The sequence below is a fragment of the Rissa tridactyla genome, chromosome 21 (assembly GCF_028500815.1).
Source record: "Rissa tridactyla isolate bRisTri1 chromosome 21, bRisTri1.patW.cur.20221130, whole genome shotgun sequence".
Taxonomy (NCBI): Eukaryota; Metazoa; Chordata; class Aves; order Charadriiformes; family Laridae; genus Rissa; species Rissa tridactyla.
Window position 1 is genome coordinate 1437857 of NC_071486.1, and position 20497 is coordinate 1458353.

The 20497-nt window shown below is 48.7% G+C and overlaps 2 protein-coding genes across 2 annotated transcripts in view; one reads left to right on the plus strand and one right to left on the minus strand.

The window, feature by feature from the left end:
* CEPT1 (choline/ethanolamine phosphotransferase 1) overlaps positions 1 to 1182 on the minus strand; it is a 33473-nt gene extending 32291 nt beyond the window's left edge. The window contains exon 1 of the mRNA XM_054181480.1: positions 883 to 1182. The gene's annotated coding sequence lies outside the window, so the exon portion shown is untranslated. The remainder of the gene's footprint in view (positions 1 to 882) is intronic.
* DRAM2 (DNA damage regulated autophagy modulator 2) lies at positions 20 to 16948 on the plus strand. Its single transcript, XM_054181505.1, has 9 exons — positions 20 to 70; positions 3579 to 3669; positions 6125 to 6282; positions 6987 to 7054; positions 7598 to 7737; positions 10105 to 10282; positions 15072 to 15154; positions 16093 to 16185; positions 16601 to 16948. The coding sequence occupies exons 3-9, from the start codon at positions 6152 to 6154 to the stop codon at positions 16706 to 16708; spliced, it is 801 nt and encodes a 266-aa protein (XP_054037480.1). The 5' UTR covers positions 20 to 70; positions 3579 to 3669; positions 6125 to 6151; the 3' UTR covers positions 16709 to 16948.
* Positions 16949 to 20497: the final 3549 nt, after the last annotated feature.

A 20497-nucleotide genomic window follows, 5' to 3' on the forward strand; every position in this document is an offset into this window, starting at 1 on the left:
GGGGCGGAGAGGGGCGGGGCGGAGAGGGGCGGGGCGAGGCCGCCGCTGGGACGGCGCGGGAGCGGTTGAGGTAAATTGGGGGGGGGGCGGCGGGGACTCACCGAGCGCGGCCTCTCCTCCCCATCCCGGGGCCCGACCCTCCCCGTCACCCCCTGTCACCTCCTCAGCGACCCTCCGGTGTCCCTGTCACCCCCCTCAGCGATCCTCCGGTGTCTCTTCGCCTCCCCGGTTCTCCCCTCGGCGACCCTCCGGTGTCCCCGTCACTCCAGCGACTTTCCGATGTCCCTGTCACTGCCCGTCACCCCCTCAGCGACTCTCCGGTGTCGTTGTCACCCCCTCAGCGACCCTCCGGTGCCATTCCCGGCCCCCTCCGTCCCGACCCCGCGTCAGCCCTCCCCGCCGCCCCCCCGCCGGCCTCCCTGGAAACCCCCAACGCCCCTAGAGACCCCCGTTACCTCAGGTGTCCCCCCTCCCTCCCTCCTTCCCCTGACAAATCCCCCGCAACCCCGGTCACCTCCCATCAGCCCTAGTGACTCCCCATCGCTTTCCCTGCTGCCCCGGTGACCCCGGACCACCATCCCCTGTGACCCCCATCGCTCCCAGTGGCCCCCCCTGCCCCGGGGACCCCATGGGGTCCCTTAGTCCTCTCAACTCCCTGCCCCCAGGCCTCCCCTTTCCCCCCTCCATCTCTCCCGCTTCCTTCCTGCCCATCCTGAACCTTCCCTCCCTGCTGTCCCCTCTCCCTTTTCCCTCTCTCTGACCACCCAGAGCTGTCCCCGACACTCTGTGCACCTCCAGTCCCTCTCTGTGACCTTGCAGCAACTTCGATTCCCCAGCCGTAACGTGGGAGACTGTCTCCCGTGCTCTGCTTCGAGTACTCACGTATTTTTAGCTGCTTTTCTCTGGTTAGACAGGTTGGACTGACAGGTAGCGTGCATTCATCCCGGACACCGAGCTCCCCAAGTCAGCTGTAGCGACAGGCCGGTATCGTGGTATGCCAGGTTTCTAAAACAGGCATTGGTACATCCTAATGTCATGGTATCTTGTGCCTGGCTCTGTTTGGTTTGGCGCCGTGCCATTCCGTTGCTTCCTCAGCTGGGTAATGGGGGCTTAGCAGGGGCGTAAAGATCCTCTCTTCAACTGACCCCCATATCCAAAAGATTTAATAGCAACTTTTTTGGCGTTTATACGGAGAAAACACTCAAAATGAGTCATCCGTCATTACCCTGCAGTGGGAACAACAAAGGTGACACATTTCCTACTTTGTTACTTCTAGTCCTTTGAGGATTAGCAACCTTTAACCGTTGTTATCAGTTTGACCCTGACAATAAGTTGCGTAAATGAACGTGTTCAGTCCCTTTCTGACTCATCCCCATCCGACCTTCGCATTTACTCAGGAATGCACACGGCAAATTGCTGCGTCGTTCTTCAACACAGCGTCTGTTGGAGTAGTTTGCTGGAGAGAAAAAGGAGTATCTCATGGTTTGGCTTTATCTCTGCCTGTCCTGCTCGGAGAGGGAGGTTGACAATGAGGGTATCAGTGTTAATTTAGAAATTTCCCTTTTCCACACGTACTTTTTACCATCTTCTCAGCATTATTATTCTAGATAACGTTAACTTTCTGCCGTTAGTGGTCTTGGCCACCTTTCAGTTTCATTTGTAGTTTCTATTCCGCATGCTCAAGTATGTGCAGAATGCTGCTGCACGCTTCCTGCGTTTGAAGAAAAACCTCAGAGGTGTTTAAAATTTCCGTTGTTTTTGAAACCCTTCCTTGACTTGCTCTTGTTGATGATTTGATAATGTCTATCGCAGGAAAGATCTGTGATACTCAGTCTGGGTCGTAAACCCCCCCTTAGGATGTGGAAGTGCCTACAGATCAGGATAAATGTTTAAGCAAATCGTAGTTACGTTGAAAAGAGCCATTGTGTAATCAGTTGGCAAAGGACCTTGTGAAAAAACAAGGAGGTAGAGTGTGTTTTCTTTCATACTGTTAAAAACAATAGGACAGGATGAGGTGTTAATAATGATTTATTTCAAGACCTTCCAGCTGGCAAATTGCGAGGCAATTCCATCCTGCCTCCCAGTGATTTGAGATGCCTCGTTACGCGTCTGTGCTTGCCCAGACGCTGCAGGTTCAGAGCGCCATGAGTTGGCACTGACACGGTGTCTCTGCAGCCGTGCGAAGTTTGGACGGCCTCGAGCAGACGGTGCCATAAATGTGCACAGCGCTTTGCACGCAACAAAGCCCGTGTTTGGTATATACAGTCTGTCTACACAATAGGGTGAAAAAAGACTTGGTGTCACTGAAAAACATTAAACAGGGAGGAAGGTGAAGGGAGGTGATAAGAGTTCAGGGAAGATCTTGACAGAACTAAGAAAGAATTTAAGGGGGAAAAAATTACAAAACGTTTTTAAGCGTAAGGAGAGTTTGTCACAGGTTTATGTCTATGAAAGTAAGAGGATCGGAGTAGCAGTTTTCTGGTAGAGCCCAAACCAGCTCTAATCCCCGTGCCGTTGGGATGTACCAGCCTGCAGCTATATCCACAGTAAGAAGTTGTGCCTCACCAAAGCTCTCAGGTTGCAACTGAAGCTACCACACTGCTCTTTATGTCTGACCACATGAAAACGAGCATAATTTGTGTCCAGGCCTTGGCTTCGGGCTGAGTGACAGCATAGGTTGCAGAGTCTTGACTGACCGAGGGCTTCTCTGCAGCAGACGTTGCTGACAGGGTGCCTGCGTAGACACACTTACTTTGTAATAAGAGCAATATCCAGGGGGGAAATTTGGAATAGCTGTTCTGCTTTACTAACCTCGCCTTAGTCCAGCTAAATTAATCTGCATAGGTATGCAAATACTCCCAATGGGTGCAGAATCAGCGCTGTCTGTGAGCCTTACCCCCACATAGCTTCAGTCGCACTGCACCACCCCAGAGCTGCGTCTGACCAGCACCAAGACGTTGCAGACATCTCAAGCTTATGAATATCTCCAGCTAACGGGAACGCAGCACAGTGTCTCCTCTCTGACGACTTCTCCCATGTGTGAAAATGGCAGCTGCTCACGGGAGGAGAGGACAGGAGCTGTGGGATGTCTGGTTAAATTCAGGTTGCTTAAGCACCTGTCCTGCCACATATTTAGCGCAGCACCAGCGTGACATTGGGATGCTCACCCGCAATGAAACGGGAAGACTCAATGTTCTGTCCTCTTCCTTACATGAAAGCAGTGATCATAGGCACTGGTTTTAGTTGCATTCAAACAGTTGCGTTCATTTTTTCTCTTGAAAACTTCTCTTTTCAAGTCAAATCTTTGTGTCGACAAGTCCTACAAATCAGAAAGTCCTAAACAGCTGTTTTTCTGCATTTCTACCATCCCACCATACGCATGCTTCACTCCTTAAACCACTTGGAACATAGGAAAACCACCTTGTGTCCGTCCAACAGTCTGTCTAATCCAGTGTTTCAGTCAGCAGCAATGACTAATAGAAGATGCTAAGAAGGAGAATAAATACCATAGAGTAAAAGTTATAGAAGTACCTCTACCTCACATCTTGATTATTTTCCTTTACATCTCAAAAATTTAGAAAAAAAATGAAGCAAAATGTGGAACTTCACCAGAAAGATGACTTTGGATTCCCCTTGATGTGTCATTTCTTCTGATGCCCTTGTTCTCAGGTATGTGGCACATTGTTTGTTTGTTTGTTTTCAGGCAAAAATCTATTAGCTCAGAAATAAGGTTGAGGCACTAATAACATTTAAATGCTAAAGGAAAAGTAAAATCTAAACATCAGACTCACTGCTTGAAGTTTTGAATTACATGCCCAGGCACGTAGCATCTGTAACAGAGAACGCCATGCAAAATACGCATTTCTCTTTCATACAAATTCCCAGTTTACTCATACAAGAGATGGGATTGTGAAGTTATATTCATGACTGTTTTTACTGCATTACAGTCTTAAAATGAAAGTCAACATTAGAGGGCAAATGTTGTACCTACCTTAAAAATGAAAGCTTAAGGGTAAGAAAGCAAGCACCTTTAATTCTATCACTCTGTTCTTATTCACTACATCTCCTGTTAGACACCTTTATCTGCTACTTAACATCTTCCCTGCAAGCAGCTGAACCTTTCATTTTACAAGGATGTAATTGTACATTCTTTTCAAGGGTTATCACATTTGGCTTTCGTTACCTCCCGGGAGTGTGCCAGAGCTCATTTGTTCTTGTTTGAACCACTAATATTCTAGGCTTAAAAGCAGCACAAACACAAGACAGTGACCAGCTTCTGGTAAATGAGCAATTCTCATTATGCGTTGTTACGCATTACATGACGAATCCATCAGCCTGGCTTTCCACAAGCTGTCCTAGACATGCGGCTGCCAAAGTTCAGCAAAAAGCTATGCCGTGGAATGACAAAGATCTGCCTGGGACCAAATACCTGCCGAGTGCAGTAACTCCACGTCAGGTCTCCTCAGTGAGATGCAAAGGAGTTGATCAGCCCTGATCTGTTGCAAGATTCACTCACTTTTGTTTCACTTCTTTCTTCCTCCCATGAGACTTTCTAGTCTTGGTGCTTCCTATCTCTTTCTTCCTTTTCTCTTTGTCCTTTCTTTCAGTCTCTCACACTCTAGGCAGTGCCCACCTCCTAAAACTTCTCAGTGCTGCATTCTATTTGATCTCAACGTTATTTTGTTTTTCTCACACACTGTTTGATCTTTGCCTGGATGCCCTTGGATCCATACTTGTTATTATTTGCTTTTCACCTTTTTCCTGTTTCATATTCCATTTAGAGTCTCCAGTTTCAGCAATGCCTAAACACTTTCTGTACTCAACAGTGTAAATGTAAGGAAATGCCCTCAGTAAAATGGCATAAAACACAGGCCAAGTATAGCTAGAGAAGAGAAGGCTCAGGTGGGATCTCGTCAGTATGTACAAATACCTGAAGGGAGGCTGCAAAGAGGACGGAGCCAGGCTCTTTTCAGTGGTGGCCAGTGCCAGGACCAGAGGCAGCGGGCGCACACTGAAACTCAGGAGGCTCTGTCTGAACTTAAGGAAACACTTTTTCACTGTGAGGATGACAGAGCACTGGCACAGGTTGCCCAGAGAGGTTGTAGTATCTCCATCCTTGGAGTTATTCAAAAGCTGTCCTGCACAACTGGCTCTGGGGGCCCTGTTTGAGCAGGGAGTTGGACAAGATGACCTCCAGCCATCCCTTCCCACCTCATCCATTCTGGGATTCTGAAGTCAGCTCTGCCTAACTTTGAATTTGAAGCCGATCGATAGAAAATTACTTCCCTCTAACAGCAAGAGGAGAGAGGAACCACAGTTCTTTCTGTGTGAGCTCACCAGGGTGACGCAGCTGCACATTATTGCTCTTAGAGAGATGGAGGTGGAGGCACAGGTTTGCTGTCAGGTTGGGATTTACAGAGCTTGCTGTCAGGAGTACAGAGTTAGCCATTGCACTCTACTGTAAACGGACCTTGTCCTCCCACCAGTAAAAACATGGTAGCTGCTACACTGCCACCAGGACAAAGTAGCCCTTGAGTTTGAAGGTTGTGGCTGGTAGCGCTCAGCTCTTGCTCATAGATATCTGTGAGCTTAAGTGATGCTTATAACAGATGTTGAGTCACACAGCGTGACAGGTAGTAAATGAGTGCAGATATTAAAGTAATTTTAGGTCATTTTCTCCAAGTCTGCCCAGTTGATTGTTAATGGAAGTTAGAGGCTCTACAACAGCCACTATCAGTTAAACTGTCACTACTGGGACACGTTCTCTGTCAGCCTCACTAATTCTAACATGGTGTTATGACACAAGGGTAAGAAGAAAATAGAGTCAATTATTCACAGTGACCTATTTGACCTTATTCTGGCAGCAACAAATGCTAATACATGTAGTAAAGTGACACTGCTGGTTTCTTTTCTCATAATCTTCTAAGAATTTCAGGATTAATATTTCCAGATGTTATTTCTGCTTATTTATGATTGCTTCTGTTCCGTGAAGTCAAATGTTCACTTTGGGTTTGCAGGACAGAACTGAGAGCGGTATCAAATCGCTGTACTTGAAGCAGCTTGCCTCAAGAAAAGCAAAATCTTTGATAAATCGTAGTAAACCTTTGTATTTGATTCCTCACAGTGTTTGGAGTTAGAAGTCAGCGCTGCAATGTGGTGGTTTCAGCAAGGCCTCTCTGTCTTGCCTGTGGCTTTGGTTGTTTGGTCAGCTGCATCTTTTGTGTTTTCATACATTACTGCAATCGTCCTACACCACGTCGACCCTTTGGTGCCCTACATCAGGTCAGTAACGTTCAGCCCGTACCGCGGTATTGAATTGGCCTCTCCTTTGAATTCCTCCCCAACTCCAAACTTTAAACGGCAGTTCTTACCCAACAGTTCCAGTTCTAAAGTTACTCCCTGTTTATTTGTGTGTTATTTGTGTGTAACTCTATTTAAGGCTGTTTATTTTTGTGCAAAAGTCTAACCTTTAAGCTGTGGCTCTGTGAACGTATCCTTAAAGTGATGATGAACAAGAAGGCAGGGGATGCATCTCCAACCCTCTGTTCAGAGTCAAGCATGTTGCTGTTACCGGATTTGGTTGCACCAGTAAATCCGTACTATAATCTATGTTCCCAAATGCCTTGCATCAAGGCTGTACAATTGTCTTTGACCTTAGTTTTGGTCTTTCGGTTTTCCAGGTTCTTAATTTTTCTAGTTTTAGTAGTCTTTATTCACCTTTTATATATTCAAGATCAGTCTAAAAGGAATAGTTATACAAAGTACGTTCATTCCTTGCTCCAGGGATAGCATGTCTTCACCGTGCTTATTTCTGCAGCTCTAGAAACTAGCGCAGTATAGTTTGAGTGATGAAAAATTCAATGGAAAATATCTGGAGGGTTTTTACAGATCTGTTTCTTATGGTTCCTTTGTAGACTGAAATAAGTAAAGTTGTGTTGCAGTTTTTAGTATAGATAGATACGTATCACTCCATTTATCTCTTTCAGTGATACAGGGACAATACCACCTGAAAGATGCTTGTTTGGGATCATGTTAAATATTTCGACTTTCTTGGGTGAGTATAGAAAGCTGTCCTTGGGAACTGCAGGCTGTTCTGGAATGCACACAGCTTTAAGCAATGTCATTTCCTTATTCCGATCATTAAGCAGCCCATAATTCTCGGTTAAAAACTAAATTCTAAGCAACCAATCTTAATTCTCTTAAGCAATTCAGAGGAAAGGATGTGTCAGGGATGTTATCCACAAAGCCAGCGTGACAACTGCAGATTCCAGAAGGCCAAAAATGCATTTAAAAAACCCAACAGACTAGTAAAAGGAATAGAAATGCAAATTCAAGGCAGCCACCTTACTTGTGCTACAATTATGGGGGAAAGTATGTCTTTCAAATGAGAGAGATCTGAAAAAAATCTAGGAAGTTGACTTGTTTACCATTATATTATTTCAGTTTTGACTTCCAGATTCTCAGCTTTCCAGTTTCAGTGTACCATAAGACAGTTGTTTTGTTTTAATTAGTTGCCTCTGTCACTCAGCATCTTCCCAGTTAAAAAAGGGGAGTCGTCAACTGAAAATCTTACTGCATTTGGGTTCTTTATTAACAGGTATGGCTACCATGTATGTCCGTTATAAACAAGTTTACGCTTTGAATCCAGAAAAATCCAAGATCCTCAAGCTTAATAAGATTGGCCTTACACTAGGATTGATGAGCTGTTTTGGACTTTGCATTATTGCAAATTTCCAGGTTTGTGCTTTGCTTGCAACATTCTGAAGCTGTCGAGTTGTGCGTTTGTTTGATTACTGGGATATCTGATAAAATAGGGGGGGTTGCAGAAAGCAAATTCATCTTGGATCTCCTTATAGATCTGAAAGCTGTAGCTCCAGGTTGAAAGACCACAACTGTACTTTCTTTTGACTCAAAAGAATCAAGCGTCAATTAGTCAAAAATTGTTAGAACTAGTAAAGCCAACAAAAACACCCAACCCCACAAGAACTCTAGATCTCAAAAAATCTACGTTCTTAGGTATAGTTCCCTAATATACCTATATTATATCTAGTATAGCACACTATAGCACACTATAACCTGCCCAATTCTTGAAAATACTGCAGTGTCAAACAGCCTTTGAACTTCTCCCTCCTGGTGTCTATTTTTTTTCCCTCCTCAGTACTTTGTTTTTCCAAAATCTGATATTCTCACATATCGCACCATCAGCAGGACCACGTTCTCCATCGTTGGCTGTTACATGCCAGGCAGTCCCACAACTGCCAGCCTCACCGTATTAATTACCTGATGGATTTGGGGGGATCTGTAGTGGTGCCTTTAGCCACTAGGGGCTGCAGTGTCACCTTGGTCTCCTGCTGGATTAGGGCCAGGGAAAAGCAAAGAGGAAAAGCTCCTGGAAAGCTCCACCTTTTTCCCTTCTTCACCCCTAGCGCAGCTCTCCGAAGTGCTTCAGCAGTCCCTCTCTTAGAAGCCTCAGCACGCTCATTTTGGGTTTGGTTTTGGAGGCCTCAATCTATTTACTTTATTTTCTAGACCCCCAGCTATACCCAGAGGCCACAGCCTCCCCTATCACCCCCACCAAGCAAAAGCCTCCAGGCTGTGTTCAGCTCCGTGATTTCCCTCCACCACTGGTCAGGAGGGCGTATGACTGCTTTCTGCAGGTTTCGATATAGTCAAAATACAGAAGGTGCGTGTTGATTTGTTAACTACTGTGTGTAACATTTCATCCTGAGCAAGACAAAAATTGGAAGCCATGTACCTGCATATCCAAGTGATGCTCAGGACTGGTTGAGGGCCCCCCCAGAGGCAAAAGGAGCTAAAGCCCCCTGGAATCCACTAGTTACTGAAGACAACTGAAGTGTGACAGTCTGCAAAGATGAACAAAGGGGATATGGGAACAGCCATGACACGGAGAGCTCCAGACAGCCCTGACTGCTGGGAGTCAAAGCAGTAGCAATAACTCATCCTCATGGGAGCTTTAATTTGTGCTGTTCAGCCGGTGCTTTTGCTTTATTCTAGCCGTGGCTATTGATTTCCTCTCATATAAGGCAAAGATTTCTCTCTGATGACACCTCATCACTGAACAGCACACGATTTTGAAGCACCCGCTTTTGCAACTTGGTTATTCACTATTTAAATATAAATTCTCACCTCTGTTACACGGTGGATGCAGCATTTAAAATTCATTTGTGCACATGGAGATTGTGAGGAAAGGGTGACTCCGATTCCTGATCTTAATAGTTAGTAAAATACACAGTCTTATGCTTTAGGGCATAAAAGATCACCCGCGTGATTGGAGAGTGGGGAGGCTGCCAGGCCTTGCATTGCACAACTGGCAAGATAACACTTTTTAGTTTCTGTCTTTGTCTACTGTGCTTAGCCAGGGACGAGAGGAAAGGACTGAAGGCAAGGTGATTTTTCAGGGCGTAGATTTTGAGTTGGGTTGTTTTTCTTGGAATAACTGCTAATTTTAATGATTTTTACTATTTGACAGTTGATTCTCCTATATTGTTTTTTAAGTTAAGATGTATTACTGCTTGATTCAACCTCGTTCCCTTTGAGTATTCAAAAGTACTAATTTGACACACAAGGTTTATTCAAACTAGAGTAATTCAGAAGAATAACTAAACCTCATTATTTTAACCCCATTTTGAGGTCTAGAACTGTGTCGTGTTTATCCTGTATTGCATTATGTTTCATAGAGGTACAGATTCCTGGGATAGAAATGCTGACCAGATAGCCTGTCACTCTCATTCCCTGCCCAACTACAGGGATTCCTTCATCCAGTTTCAGTGTTACTGTCCCTTACGGCTAAAGAGAACAGCTCTTTTAAATGCCTGTAGTTAAGATATAGCTGAGACCTATAACTTAGCCACAAGAACTTAACAAAAGCAGAAATACAGAGGGCTGGCACGTGCTGGCTTCCAGCTAACTCTGTATGGGGCTTCCAAGAAAAATCCCCCGAGTACTGGCACGTTCCAGAACTGCTTAGTTTGGGATGTGAGAAGGTGATTGAGTGGATGGAGTGCCAAAGGTTTACAGAAGAAAATGGGTCTCGGGGTTTAAAACGAAACCAGGTTCTGTACAAGTGGTGCTTTCTTTCCCTAGAAATGTATTCTGTACTACATCCACGTGGTTGGAGCCTGCCTGACATTCGGAGTAGGGGCCATTTATATGCTGGTTCAAACCGTCCTCTCCTACCTGATGCAGCCAGAAGTTCACAGCAAAGACATCTTTTGGATCCGTCTGACCGTGTTACTGTGGTGTTGTTCGAGCATTGTGAGCAGTATCCTTTTGCTGTGCAGCGTCACTGTTAAGACAGAGCAGCCTTCACAAATGACAGCATTTGCATCTACATTAATTTAACCCGCCAAGGGAAAAGGCTGCGCCACAGAAGGTCTGTCATCTTTACACGTACAGCTTGTATCGTGTTATTTATTCATAGTCTGTGTTGCAACCTTTGCAACCAAAGGGAACCATCACGTTAAGCCCACAAGTGAGTCACTGGATAATAAAAAAAGGCAAGAGGGATGGTTACTACCCTTTCTCCTCTCCTTTCCTTCTGCACACCAGAGACTGAAAATGGCAAAATAAGAGTTTATCACAAAGCCTGACTGTAGATTATTAAAGATAGAATCAATCGTAGAATTGTTAGGGTTGGAAGGGACCTTAAAGATCATCTAGTTGCAGCCCCCCTGCCCTGGGCAGGGACCCCTCCCACTAGATCAGGTTGCTCAGAGCCCCATCCAGCCTGGCCTTAAAAACTTCCAGGCGTGGGGCTTCCACCACCCCTCTGGGCAACCTGTTCCAGTGTCTCACCACCGTCATGGTGAAGGACTTCTTCCTAACGTCCCGTCTGAATCGTCCCATCTCTAGTTTTAATCCATTCCCTCTAGTCCTACCATTACCCGACATCCTAAAAAGTCCCTCCCCAGCTTGCTTGTAGCCCCCTTAAGATGCTGGTAGGCCACTATAAGGTCTCCTCGGAGCTTTCTTTTCTCCAGACTGAACAACCCCAACTCTCTCAGCCTGTCCTCATAGGAGAGGTGCTCCAGCCCTCTGATCATCCTCGTGGCCCTTCTCTGGACACGTTCCAGCACGTCCATATCTCTCTTGTGGTAGGGGCTCCAGAACTGCACACAGTACTCCAGGTGGGGTCTCATGAGAGTGGAGTAGAGGGGGAGAATCATCTCCCTCGACCTGCTGGCCACGCTTCTCCTGATGCAGCCCAGGATGGGGAGAAAGAGAAGCGTACTTAAGAGGTGGGTGGTTTTAATGGGGGGAAAAAAGCCAGGTAAGAAATAAAAGTGTCTGTTCCCTGGTGAGAGGACTGCTGCAGCAAGTTTTATAGTTGGATACAACTAAAAGAGAAGTACAGAATGTAGCATAAGGACCGGAAGGAGGATCCGGGGAACTACAGGCCAGTCAGTCTGACCTCGGTGTCTGGGAAGGTCATGGAACAGATCCTCCTCAGTGCCATTACACGGCACATGCAGGAGAACAGGGTGATCAGGCCCAGTCAGCATGGGTTTGTGAAGGGCAGGTCATGCCTATCAAACCTAATATCCTTCTATGATAAGGTGACCCACTTAGTGGATGAGGGAAAAGCTGTGGATGTTATCTACTTGGATTTTTGCAAAGCTTTTGACACTGTTTCCCACAGCATTCTCCTGGAGAAACCGGCTGCTCATGGCCTGGACAGGTGTACTCTTCGCTGGGTAAAAAACTGGCTGGATGGCCGTGCCCAGAGAGTGGTGGTAAATGGAGTTAAATCCAGTTGGTGTCCGGTCACAAGTGGTGTCCCCCAGGGCTCGGTGCTGGGGCCGGTTCCCTTTAATATCTTTATCAATGATCTGGATGAAGGGATCGAATGCACCCTCAGTAAGTTCGCAGATGACACTAAGCTGGGCGGGCGTGTTGATCTGCTTGAGGGTAGGTTGGCTCTGCAGAGGGATCTGGACAGGCTGGACCGATGGGCTGAGACCAATGGTATGAGGTTCAACAAGGCCAAGTGCCGGGTCCTGCACTTGGGCCACACCAACCCCATGCAGCGCTACAGGATTGGGGCAGAGTGGCTCGAAAGCAGCCCGGCAGAAAAGGACCTGGGGGTGTTGGTGGACAGCCAGCTGAATATGAGCCAGCAGTGTGCCCAGGTGGCCAAGAAGGCCAAGAGCATCCTGGCCTGTATCAGGAATAGTGTGGTGAGCCGGACTAGGGAAGTGATCATCCCCCTGTACTCGGCACTGGTGAGGCCCCACCTCGAGTACTGGGTTCAGTTTTGGGCCCCTCGCTACAAGAGGGACATTGAGGTGTTGGAGCGTGTCCAGAGAGGGGCTACAAAGCTGGTGAGGGGTCTGGAGGACAAACCTTATGAAGAACGACTGAGGGAGCTGGGGTTGTTTAGCCTGGAGAAGAGGAGGCTGAGGGGAGACCTTATCACCCTCTACAACTACCTGAAAGGAGGTTGTAGAGAGATGGGGGCTGACCTCTTCTCCCTGGTGACAAGTGATAGGACGAGGGGAAACGGGTTCAAGTTACGTCAGGGGAGGTTTAGATTAGATATTAGGAAACATTTCTTCATTGAAAGGGTTATTAAACATTGGAATAGGCTGCCCAGGGAGGTGGTGGATTCACCATCCCTGGAGGTGTTTAAAAAAAGGGTAGATGGGGCACTTAGGGACATGGTTTAGAAGCGGCTTTTGTCAGGGTAGGTTAAAGGTTGGACTTGATGATCTTAAAGGTCCCTTCCAACCTCAGCAATTCTATGATTCTAGAAAAGAAAATACTACTAACCTAACGACGCGCAGCAGTGCTGCACGGTGCCAGCTGGCTCCCAGGGCAGGGCTAAAGTGCTGGTGTTCGTCAGAGAGACAGTTCTGGAGCACATTGCCAAGGTTGAGTCAGAAGAGACATTTGGCCTCTGACCTCCTCCCCTGCCCTTCCTACAGGTTAAAAGACAAGCCATTTCTGACCGGCATTCCCTGCGCCCTTCCCTCAGCTCTGGAATCCATCATCTCCCTTGACTTTGAATTCTGAGTGCTGGAACCAGCTGTGGGTTTTAGAGAAATATGGGCAAACCCATCCAGGAAGAGAGGCCTTTTTCCCATCCAGAGTCATTTAACAATCAGGAAACTGAACGGCAGCAGTTCCTCTGCTCACCCCGATGGACCTAAACGTCATATTTTGAAAATTATGACTCGGCTTTCTGTCAAACAGGGCTACGACACTATAAAGCTTTCAAATTTACATTCCAAAGACATGAGCGCAAAAATCATTGCTTAAATGCTGTCCCTTCTGCAGCTGAATCAAGGCCACCGATTTAATCCCCACTTATTTCCAGGCTGGCAGCCAAAACCAACACTAAACCATACGCCCCGTTTCCCAGGGATGCAGCATCTCGCTGAGCACCCGTTCCTGCTACTGCGAGATTATACAATCTGTACTGGTCAGACGAGAAGCGAACCAGGCCGGTTATCTCTAAAGAAGCCAGGAGGACCCTTCCCTGCTGAGGAGGCTTGACACAGGGCAAGGAAGTCGTCTCAGACTTGGAGAATTGCCGTCCCTAGCAGAAATTTCTGGTGCTAGCAAAGGACAAGATTATCAGCTGTGAACAGTTAGGAGCCAAATACAGTTGGGGAAGACCAGAATGCAACAAGACGAACTGCTGGAAGTTAAGAGCCTTTTACTTTTGCCAAAAAAGCCACAAGCCCAAAAATCTATGGAGGTTTTTAAACCAGCGTGGTCTAACCAAAATTAGAGGGAAGTAAAGACAGCTGTAGAAGTAATGATCTATACATACATGCCTATGGAAAGTGAAGAAAAGGGAAATTGTCAGAGTATTTTCTAAATTAACAGCTCAATGTAAGCAGGGAAAGATGGTACAGGCAGAAGTCTATGGCCATAGGTGAAGTGGCTGTAACTGGTACTGGAGGGCAGAAGGAAACCTAAAAATGCTCCTAATCCTCTGGTGGAGTGAAACAGCAGAATTCCCAACACATGAAGGGCAAAGCAGTTAATTACCCGCTCTGTAACGAGGGGAGGATGGGAGACAGTTATTTTTGTATCGCGATGATTAAATTCTTTCCATTGCGGTAGTAACTCAGGCAGGTAACTAACAGCTACTGAAGCTGTTTGAAAGTTTTAATTAGCGGAGAATTGGGTATCTTGTGTTCAGATCAGTAACCAGAGCTCCCTGGACCGCTCACATCAATTTTTTAATAAGCGTTGGAAGTCTGGGTTTTCAAAGACATGTTTGTGCCAGTAAGTTCAGCCTTGTTCACTGGCAAAATTAATCTTTCACATCAGGAGGCTCCTGATGTTTAATCTCGTTAATGACTGAAGAAGTTAATATCTTAATCCTGTGAAAATCAGCTCTTCTAAGCCTTAATGCTCCAGGTTTCATTTATAAAAGCAGCAGCACTGATGCAGCGTGCCTTCCCTCGGTCAGATGTTGAAAAAGTGGCATCTCAGTCCCTCTAGAAGGAGCCCAGGGCTCTGATCAAAAGAGGAATCATTGTCGCGTGGGGTTTTCCTTGGCTGCTGTACCAAAGCGCTTACCAAACCTTGAGTGAACCAAGAGGGGAACAGAAAAGCTAATAACCCTCTCTGCTGCAAATGAGTACGGTATTCCAGCCTGTAACCCACACATCAAGAATTCAAGGTGGTTGAGAAGCTGAAAAGAAATCAGAGAAAGAGGTCGAGACACTATTAGCCTGGGAAATACCACTAAAAAAACCACTGAAAATGCTAAATAAGTATTGACATCTGAGCATCGTTTAAGTGCTTAAGGACAGTATGTTTGATCAAGAAGGTATAACGAGATGCGGCATACAGAGAATAAAGATAATTGATTTCGTTTGAAGTGAACCATTTCACGTGACAGTAATTAGTCAGTTGGAACAACTGACAAGCTGAAGGGAATGGTGTGAAGTGGCCCACGTCACCATTACTGCGCGTTCTGCTGAGGAGACCTTGTGGCAAACACCCGGCCATCTCCTTGCAGCCCAGAGCTGAGGCTGAAATTGCCAAGTTGCTCGTTCTTGGTCTCGAATCTTCCTTAACGTATTCCGTCCCAGTGTTTGTTTCCTCAGTTGTCTTATACAGTGGCCTGTATGGAACGAATCTAGTGCAGAAGCTGCACTGGGACCCTCAGGAAAACGTAAGTGATTGAGTGGAGAAAATAAACAGAGAACAAAACCCAGCTACGTCGTTTGCAGTGACAAACGCACCTGGGCGCTTACTGCGGTTGTGCACGCGTACTGGGACGGGAGGGGACAGGTGAGCTTTACCAGTTCAGCCAGTACGCGGCTACTTGCTGAAGTACTGCTCTGAGCAAACCAGTTGCAGCTTCAAGCGTTGTTTTCAATTCATCTCGCTCACGGGCAGTAATTGAACTGTCTCGCCGGGTTATCAAACCGCCAGCCCGTCTGGTCGGCGATTCCCGGGCGCTGTTCCACGATAACTGTGGGTAGTGGATCTCCCGCGCCGGCCGGGTGCGGCGAGGCACTTCGTGACCGCTGCCAGGGGGGCGTCTGGTGGAGGCAGGAGGAGGGAAGGGCCAAAGGATACCGGTGACAGAGCTGCCACTGAGGGATCCCAAGTGGGACACGGGGCGCGCAGGTCTCAGCAGCTCTGCCTCGCTCCCCGGCCCTCCCCAGCCTCTCCAGGATGGGTGGGCACGTACTGGAGGAAATACTATGCAGGCTCGTTTTGAGGGCTTTTTCCACCTTTATTTAACGCCTAAGGAGCCTCTCCAAAGTCTGCTTACATCCAAAGAAGGGCCTTGAACCTTACTTTTGTAAAGGGGTTTTGCTGTTAGTCATGCCAAGCTCTTCAGTGAGCCTTCAGGTTTTGCAGGTGGAGTTTAAATTCCCAGCGGGGGTCACCCCAGTTGTGTGGGGCAGGTGTTGTCCTGGTCATTCTCACTCTTCTCCCGAGTTCAGCACTTCATTCCTAGAGACTTCCGATACCTGAGAAATTTTGCTCTCCAAAGGGAATAGCTGTGGGCGCGGGATGCCATACGTTCAGGCCATCTTTGTGCCGCGGCAGGTTCAAGAGGAGCTTCTCACGCTGATTTTTTTCCCCCCTCTTATGCAGGGCTACACAGCTCACATCGTCAGTACCGTCTCGGAGTGGTCGTTAGCATTCTCCTTCCTCAGCTTTTTCCTCACCTATATCCGTGACTTTCAGGTAAAAAAATGAAGCTAATGTTAACTGCTTTGCCAAGCCCTAATCACCTGACGCGGTGCAAGGTGGGCTGCCTTATGCCACCAGCCATCAAGGCTGGAAGACCCACAGCATGATGAGCATTAAGGAGCCCTCTCCTCCTCGGGAGGATCTGCCCCACCGCGGTGACAGACGGACTCCAGCATCCGAGTGGCTTTAACCAGCTTCGCTTGCGAGACCCGTCACAGCGGCAGGGGCCGTTTGCTGCAGCATTGCAAAGCAGACGGTGGAGTCAGGCCAGGAGAAGAGCTTGGGGGTCGGGCTTATAGTTCTGGAGCCGATCGGCATTTTGGTCTTTCATCCGACTTCTCAAACTGCCCGCGCTGAGGCGGCGCCGAGCCCATTAACTCGGGGTTTTCTTTCCTTTTTTCCTACACAGAAGATCTCCCTGCGTGCAGTCGTCAGCTTGCACGGCCAGACCCTTTATAACACGCCGCAGAGCTTCGCGACCGATGAGCAGACGCTGCTGATAGCGGGGAGCATCTAATGAAGGTGAAGAGAACACGTTCTCAGCGTAACTCAGGAATTTAATAGCAATAACAGTTGATATCTCTCAGCATTTATTTTATATGAAAAAGAAATCGATGAAGTGATTGTATCGTACTTGACATAAAGGGCTTTGCTATTAACCCCCACAGCAATGCAAATGTTATCAGTATTGTGAACAAGTCTGTAACATTTCTACACGTGCCGATGTCATGAAAGACTAAATGAAGGTTATTAAAGAGTTGTGTCTGCTCATCACTTCCACCACACCCAATTTACCTCCCTCGTTCCCTTGCCCTCCTCTCTCCAGACTTCCTCGGGCCAAGTCCTTTCGGACACACGGAGCCCCCAGCCCAGAGCCAGGCTCCAGCCTCATCCTCCCGCCCCCGCGGCTCCCCCTTGGGGCAGCTGGGCCTGAGCTATGCCAGAGGGGAGGGACCCCAAAGCCACCCCATCCTTTGAGCAGCCCACAGGGAAAACGCTCTGAATTTCCCTCTTCCTGGCAGTTGGTTGAGCTGATGGACGGGTTCATCCAAGAGTCTGCGTGCAGAGTATCCTTATTGCGCAAGTCTAGGAAGATCCAGAGTATGCAGCCCGTGTCCTGCGCCCTCAAGGGGGAAGCACTGACTCCGAGAATCATGGAGTTGTCTTGGTTGGAAGAGACCTTTAAGATCATTGAGTCCAACCATCAACCCAGCACTGCCAAGTTACCGCTACCCCATGTCCCTCAGCACCGCGTCTGCCCGGCTTTTCAATACCTCCAGGGATGGCGATTCCACCATGTCCTTGGGCAGCCTGTTCCGATGATTGACAGCCCTTTGGGTGAAGAATTTTTTCCTAATATCCGTCCTAAACCTCCCCTGGCGCAACTTCAGGCCGTTTCCTCTTGTCCCATGGCCTGTTCCTTGGGAGAAGAGCCCGACCCCCCCTGGCTCCCCCCTCCTTTCAGGGAGCTGTAGAGAGCGAGAAGGTCTCCCCTCAGCCTCCTTTTCTCTGGGCTGAACACCCCCAGCTCCCTCAGCCGCTCCTCAGAAGTTCTCCAGCCCCTTCTCCTTGTGCTCCAGACCCCTCACCAGCTCCGTTGCCCTTCTCTGGACACGCTCCAGCCCCTCAATGTCTTTCCTGGGGTGAGGGGCCCAAAACTGGCCACAGAGCTCGAGGTGGGGCCTCACCAGTGCCGAGGACAGGGGGACGATCGCTGCCCCAGTCCTGCTGGCCACACTATTGCTGATACAGGCCAGGATGCTGGTGGCCTCCTTGGCCACCTGGACACGCTGCACGACAGCGTCAGCACAGAGCGCGACACGCGTCCTTGTAGCCTTGATGTCCCTAGTGCTCCCCTCAGACAGCCCCAACCCGAGAGCCAGCAGCTCATTCCTCTTGCTACTTCCCAGAGCTGCCATATGGTGCCATGGTTTGAGAAACCCACAACAATTCATCATCGTTTAGACAATTATTGTATCACCCGATGACCCCTCCCCACCCGGGAAGGGGAACCGGAAAAACCAAGGAAACCCAAGGGCTGAGATATAAACAGATTTGATAGAATAAGATGAGATAATTAACATTAATAACACTAAAGAACCAATATTGATCCCAATACCAATATAAAATATGCCAGGATTATACTCAGCCCGTTCTATCATCGGAAGCCGTGCACTCCCAGCCCTGTCCCCCAGCAGGGACAGCCAACGTGGGACCCTGCGAGCGCTGCGGGAGGAAGGGAAGGGCTCAGGGCTCCGGCACCGGGGCGAGGAGTTCTCAGGACGGCAGCCACCACAGGAACAGAGAGCGCTTCTCGGCAAACTTTCTAATTTCCATTGAATGTGATGTTCACGGTATGAAATAACCCCGTTGGCAGCTTGGGTCGAGTGCCCGGGTCTCGCTCCTCCTCATCCCCGCACCTGGCAGGCTCGAAAACACTGAGACCTTGAAACCCGCGCCCCAGAGGTGGCTGTAAAGCGAATATTGTCAGACACTAGCGTCTTCTACAACTGCAGTTTTCCCAAGCATTAGAAGATAAATTAGTCCTGTGTCGCTCAACCCAGGAGCGGACCTGGCCGCGCATCAGGCTGCTCCGGAGGCCGAGCTCCCCAGGGCACCGACACCCCGGCTGCGCGCCAGGGGGGTTTACACCTCCTGTGGTCGTAGGGACCAACCTCCCCCACACAATCGCACCACCTACACCAAGCCAAAAGCCATAAAAATACATATTTCCTCTGGTTCTACCAAAATAATTCAATATTTGATTAGAGACAGGCCTACAGCATACGTCATCGCCAGCTGCCTTTGAGCCCCATTCAGCAGGAATAGCTCAGCTTCCTTCCCAAATTATTGAATTATTGCTCAAGTCTACGGCTACATAAACTCGAGCGTGTGTTTCCTCCCACACCAAAACAGCTTATTCCGGCATCTTCCCTTCCCTGGAGGGGCAGGTAAAGGACAGGGAGAGGAATTGAACCTGGAGGCCTCCTGGAAATCCCAGCAGCTGCCCTGAGCAGCTTCTTTCTCCCAGGTTAAAGTTAGACGTCTCCATCGCAGCCGTGCTTTATTCGCCCTCGTGGCCTGGTTCAGCCCTGAGTTCAGACAGTTCACATGGTGAAAACAAGCTCTGGAGCCAAAAACCTGCCAAACTACCGAAGCCAGCGGAGGAAGAGGACACATAGATCCGATTAACGTGGAGTCACGGAGACCCCAAGGGCTCTGCGGCTTGCAGAAGATTTCCAGGTATTCTATTTTAGCTGCTGGTAAATCCCTAGGGATCAGGGCCTCCCCGGAGACGGCACACGTGGCTACACGCTCTCTAATGAGGCAACACCCGGACCCCAGTTTCTGGTTAACAGCTACAACCTACAGAACAGGAGGTTTCAGCTCACAGAAACCCCTTTTCTGCGCCTCAGTTAAGTCTCATCAGACAAATGGCTTGACCAGGAGATTGTCGCATTGTTGACGCGCTGCCCCGGGTTTGCGGAGCCCTGATCCCCGCTGGGCGGGGGGGGAGGAGAGAGCCCTTCGCCCGGTTACAAAAGGGGAGAAACGCAAACCTCATTCACCCAGCGCCTCAGGAAGGCTCCTGCAGGACCCTGCCTGCTCACAGGCCTTTTCTCTCCTTCCCCTGGGCGCTTGGCATCACCTTCCCTTCCCCTCTCCCTCTCGTCGGTCACTGTCAAGCACAGAGAGGTTGACCCTGACAACAAGCAATGGACAGGGAGCAATTCCCGCTCCAGAAAGATGCTGGGAGGGCTGGAGCCCCTCTGCCGTGGGGACAGGCTGAGAGAGCTGGGGGGGTTCAGCCTGGAGAAGAGAAGGCTCCGGGGAGACCTTCCAGCCCCTTCCAGTCCCTAAAGGGGATCCAGGAAAGCTGGGGAGGGACTCTGGAGCAGGGAGGGGAGCCATGGGACAAGGGGGAATGGCTTCAAACGGAAAGAGGGGAGATTTAGATGAGATATCGGGAAGAAACTCTTTGCTGTGAGGGCGGTGAGCCCCTGGCCCAGGTTGCCCAGAGAAGCTGTGGCTGCCCCATCCCTGGAGGGGTTCAAGGCCAGGTTGGACGGGGCTTGGAGCAACCTGGGCTGGTGGGAGGTGTCCCTGCCCAGGGCAGGGGGTGGCACTGGCTGGGCTTCACTATCCCTTCCAACTCTAACCATTCTATGAAATTTCTCCGTAGCAGCAGCACTCTGACGAGCCACCAAGACAGACTGTAGGCAATCAAGACTCCAAGCTCTGGGAAGACTTTGAGTTCTACCTAAACCAGAACAACCCGAGTTTGCAGTTAAAACCCCCCCCAAAC

Bases quoted from the DNA above. Each gene is read 5' to 3' on its own strand.
- DRAM2 (XM_054181505.1), top strand. From the start codon at position 6,152: ATGTGGTGGTTTCAGCAAGGCCTCTCTGTCTTGCCTGTGGCTTTGGTT. The intron at 7,738-10,104 runs GTTTGTGCTTTG...TTCTTTCCCTAG, and splicing joins GCATTATTGCAAATTTCCAG to AAATGTATTCTGTACTACAT. The intron at 15,155-16,092 runs GTAAGTGATTGA...CCTCTTATGCAG, and splicing joins ACTGGGACCCTCAGGAAAAC to GGCTACACAGCTCACATCGT.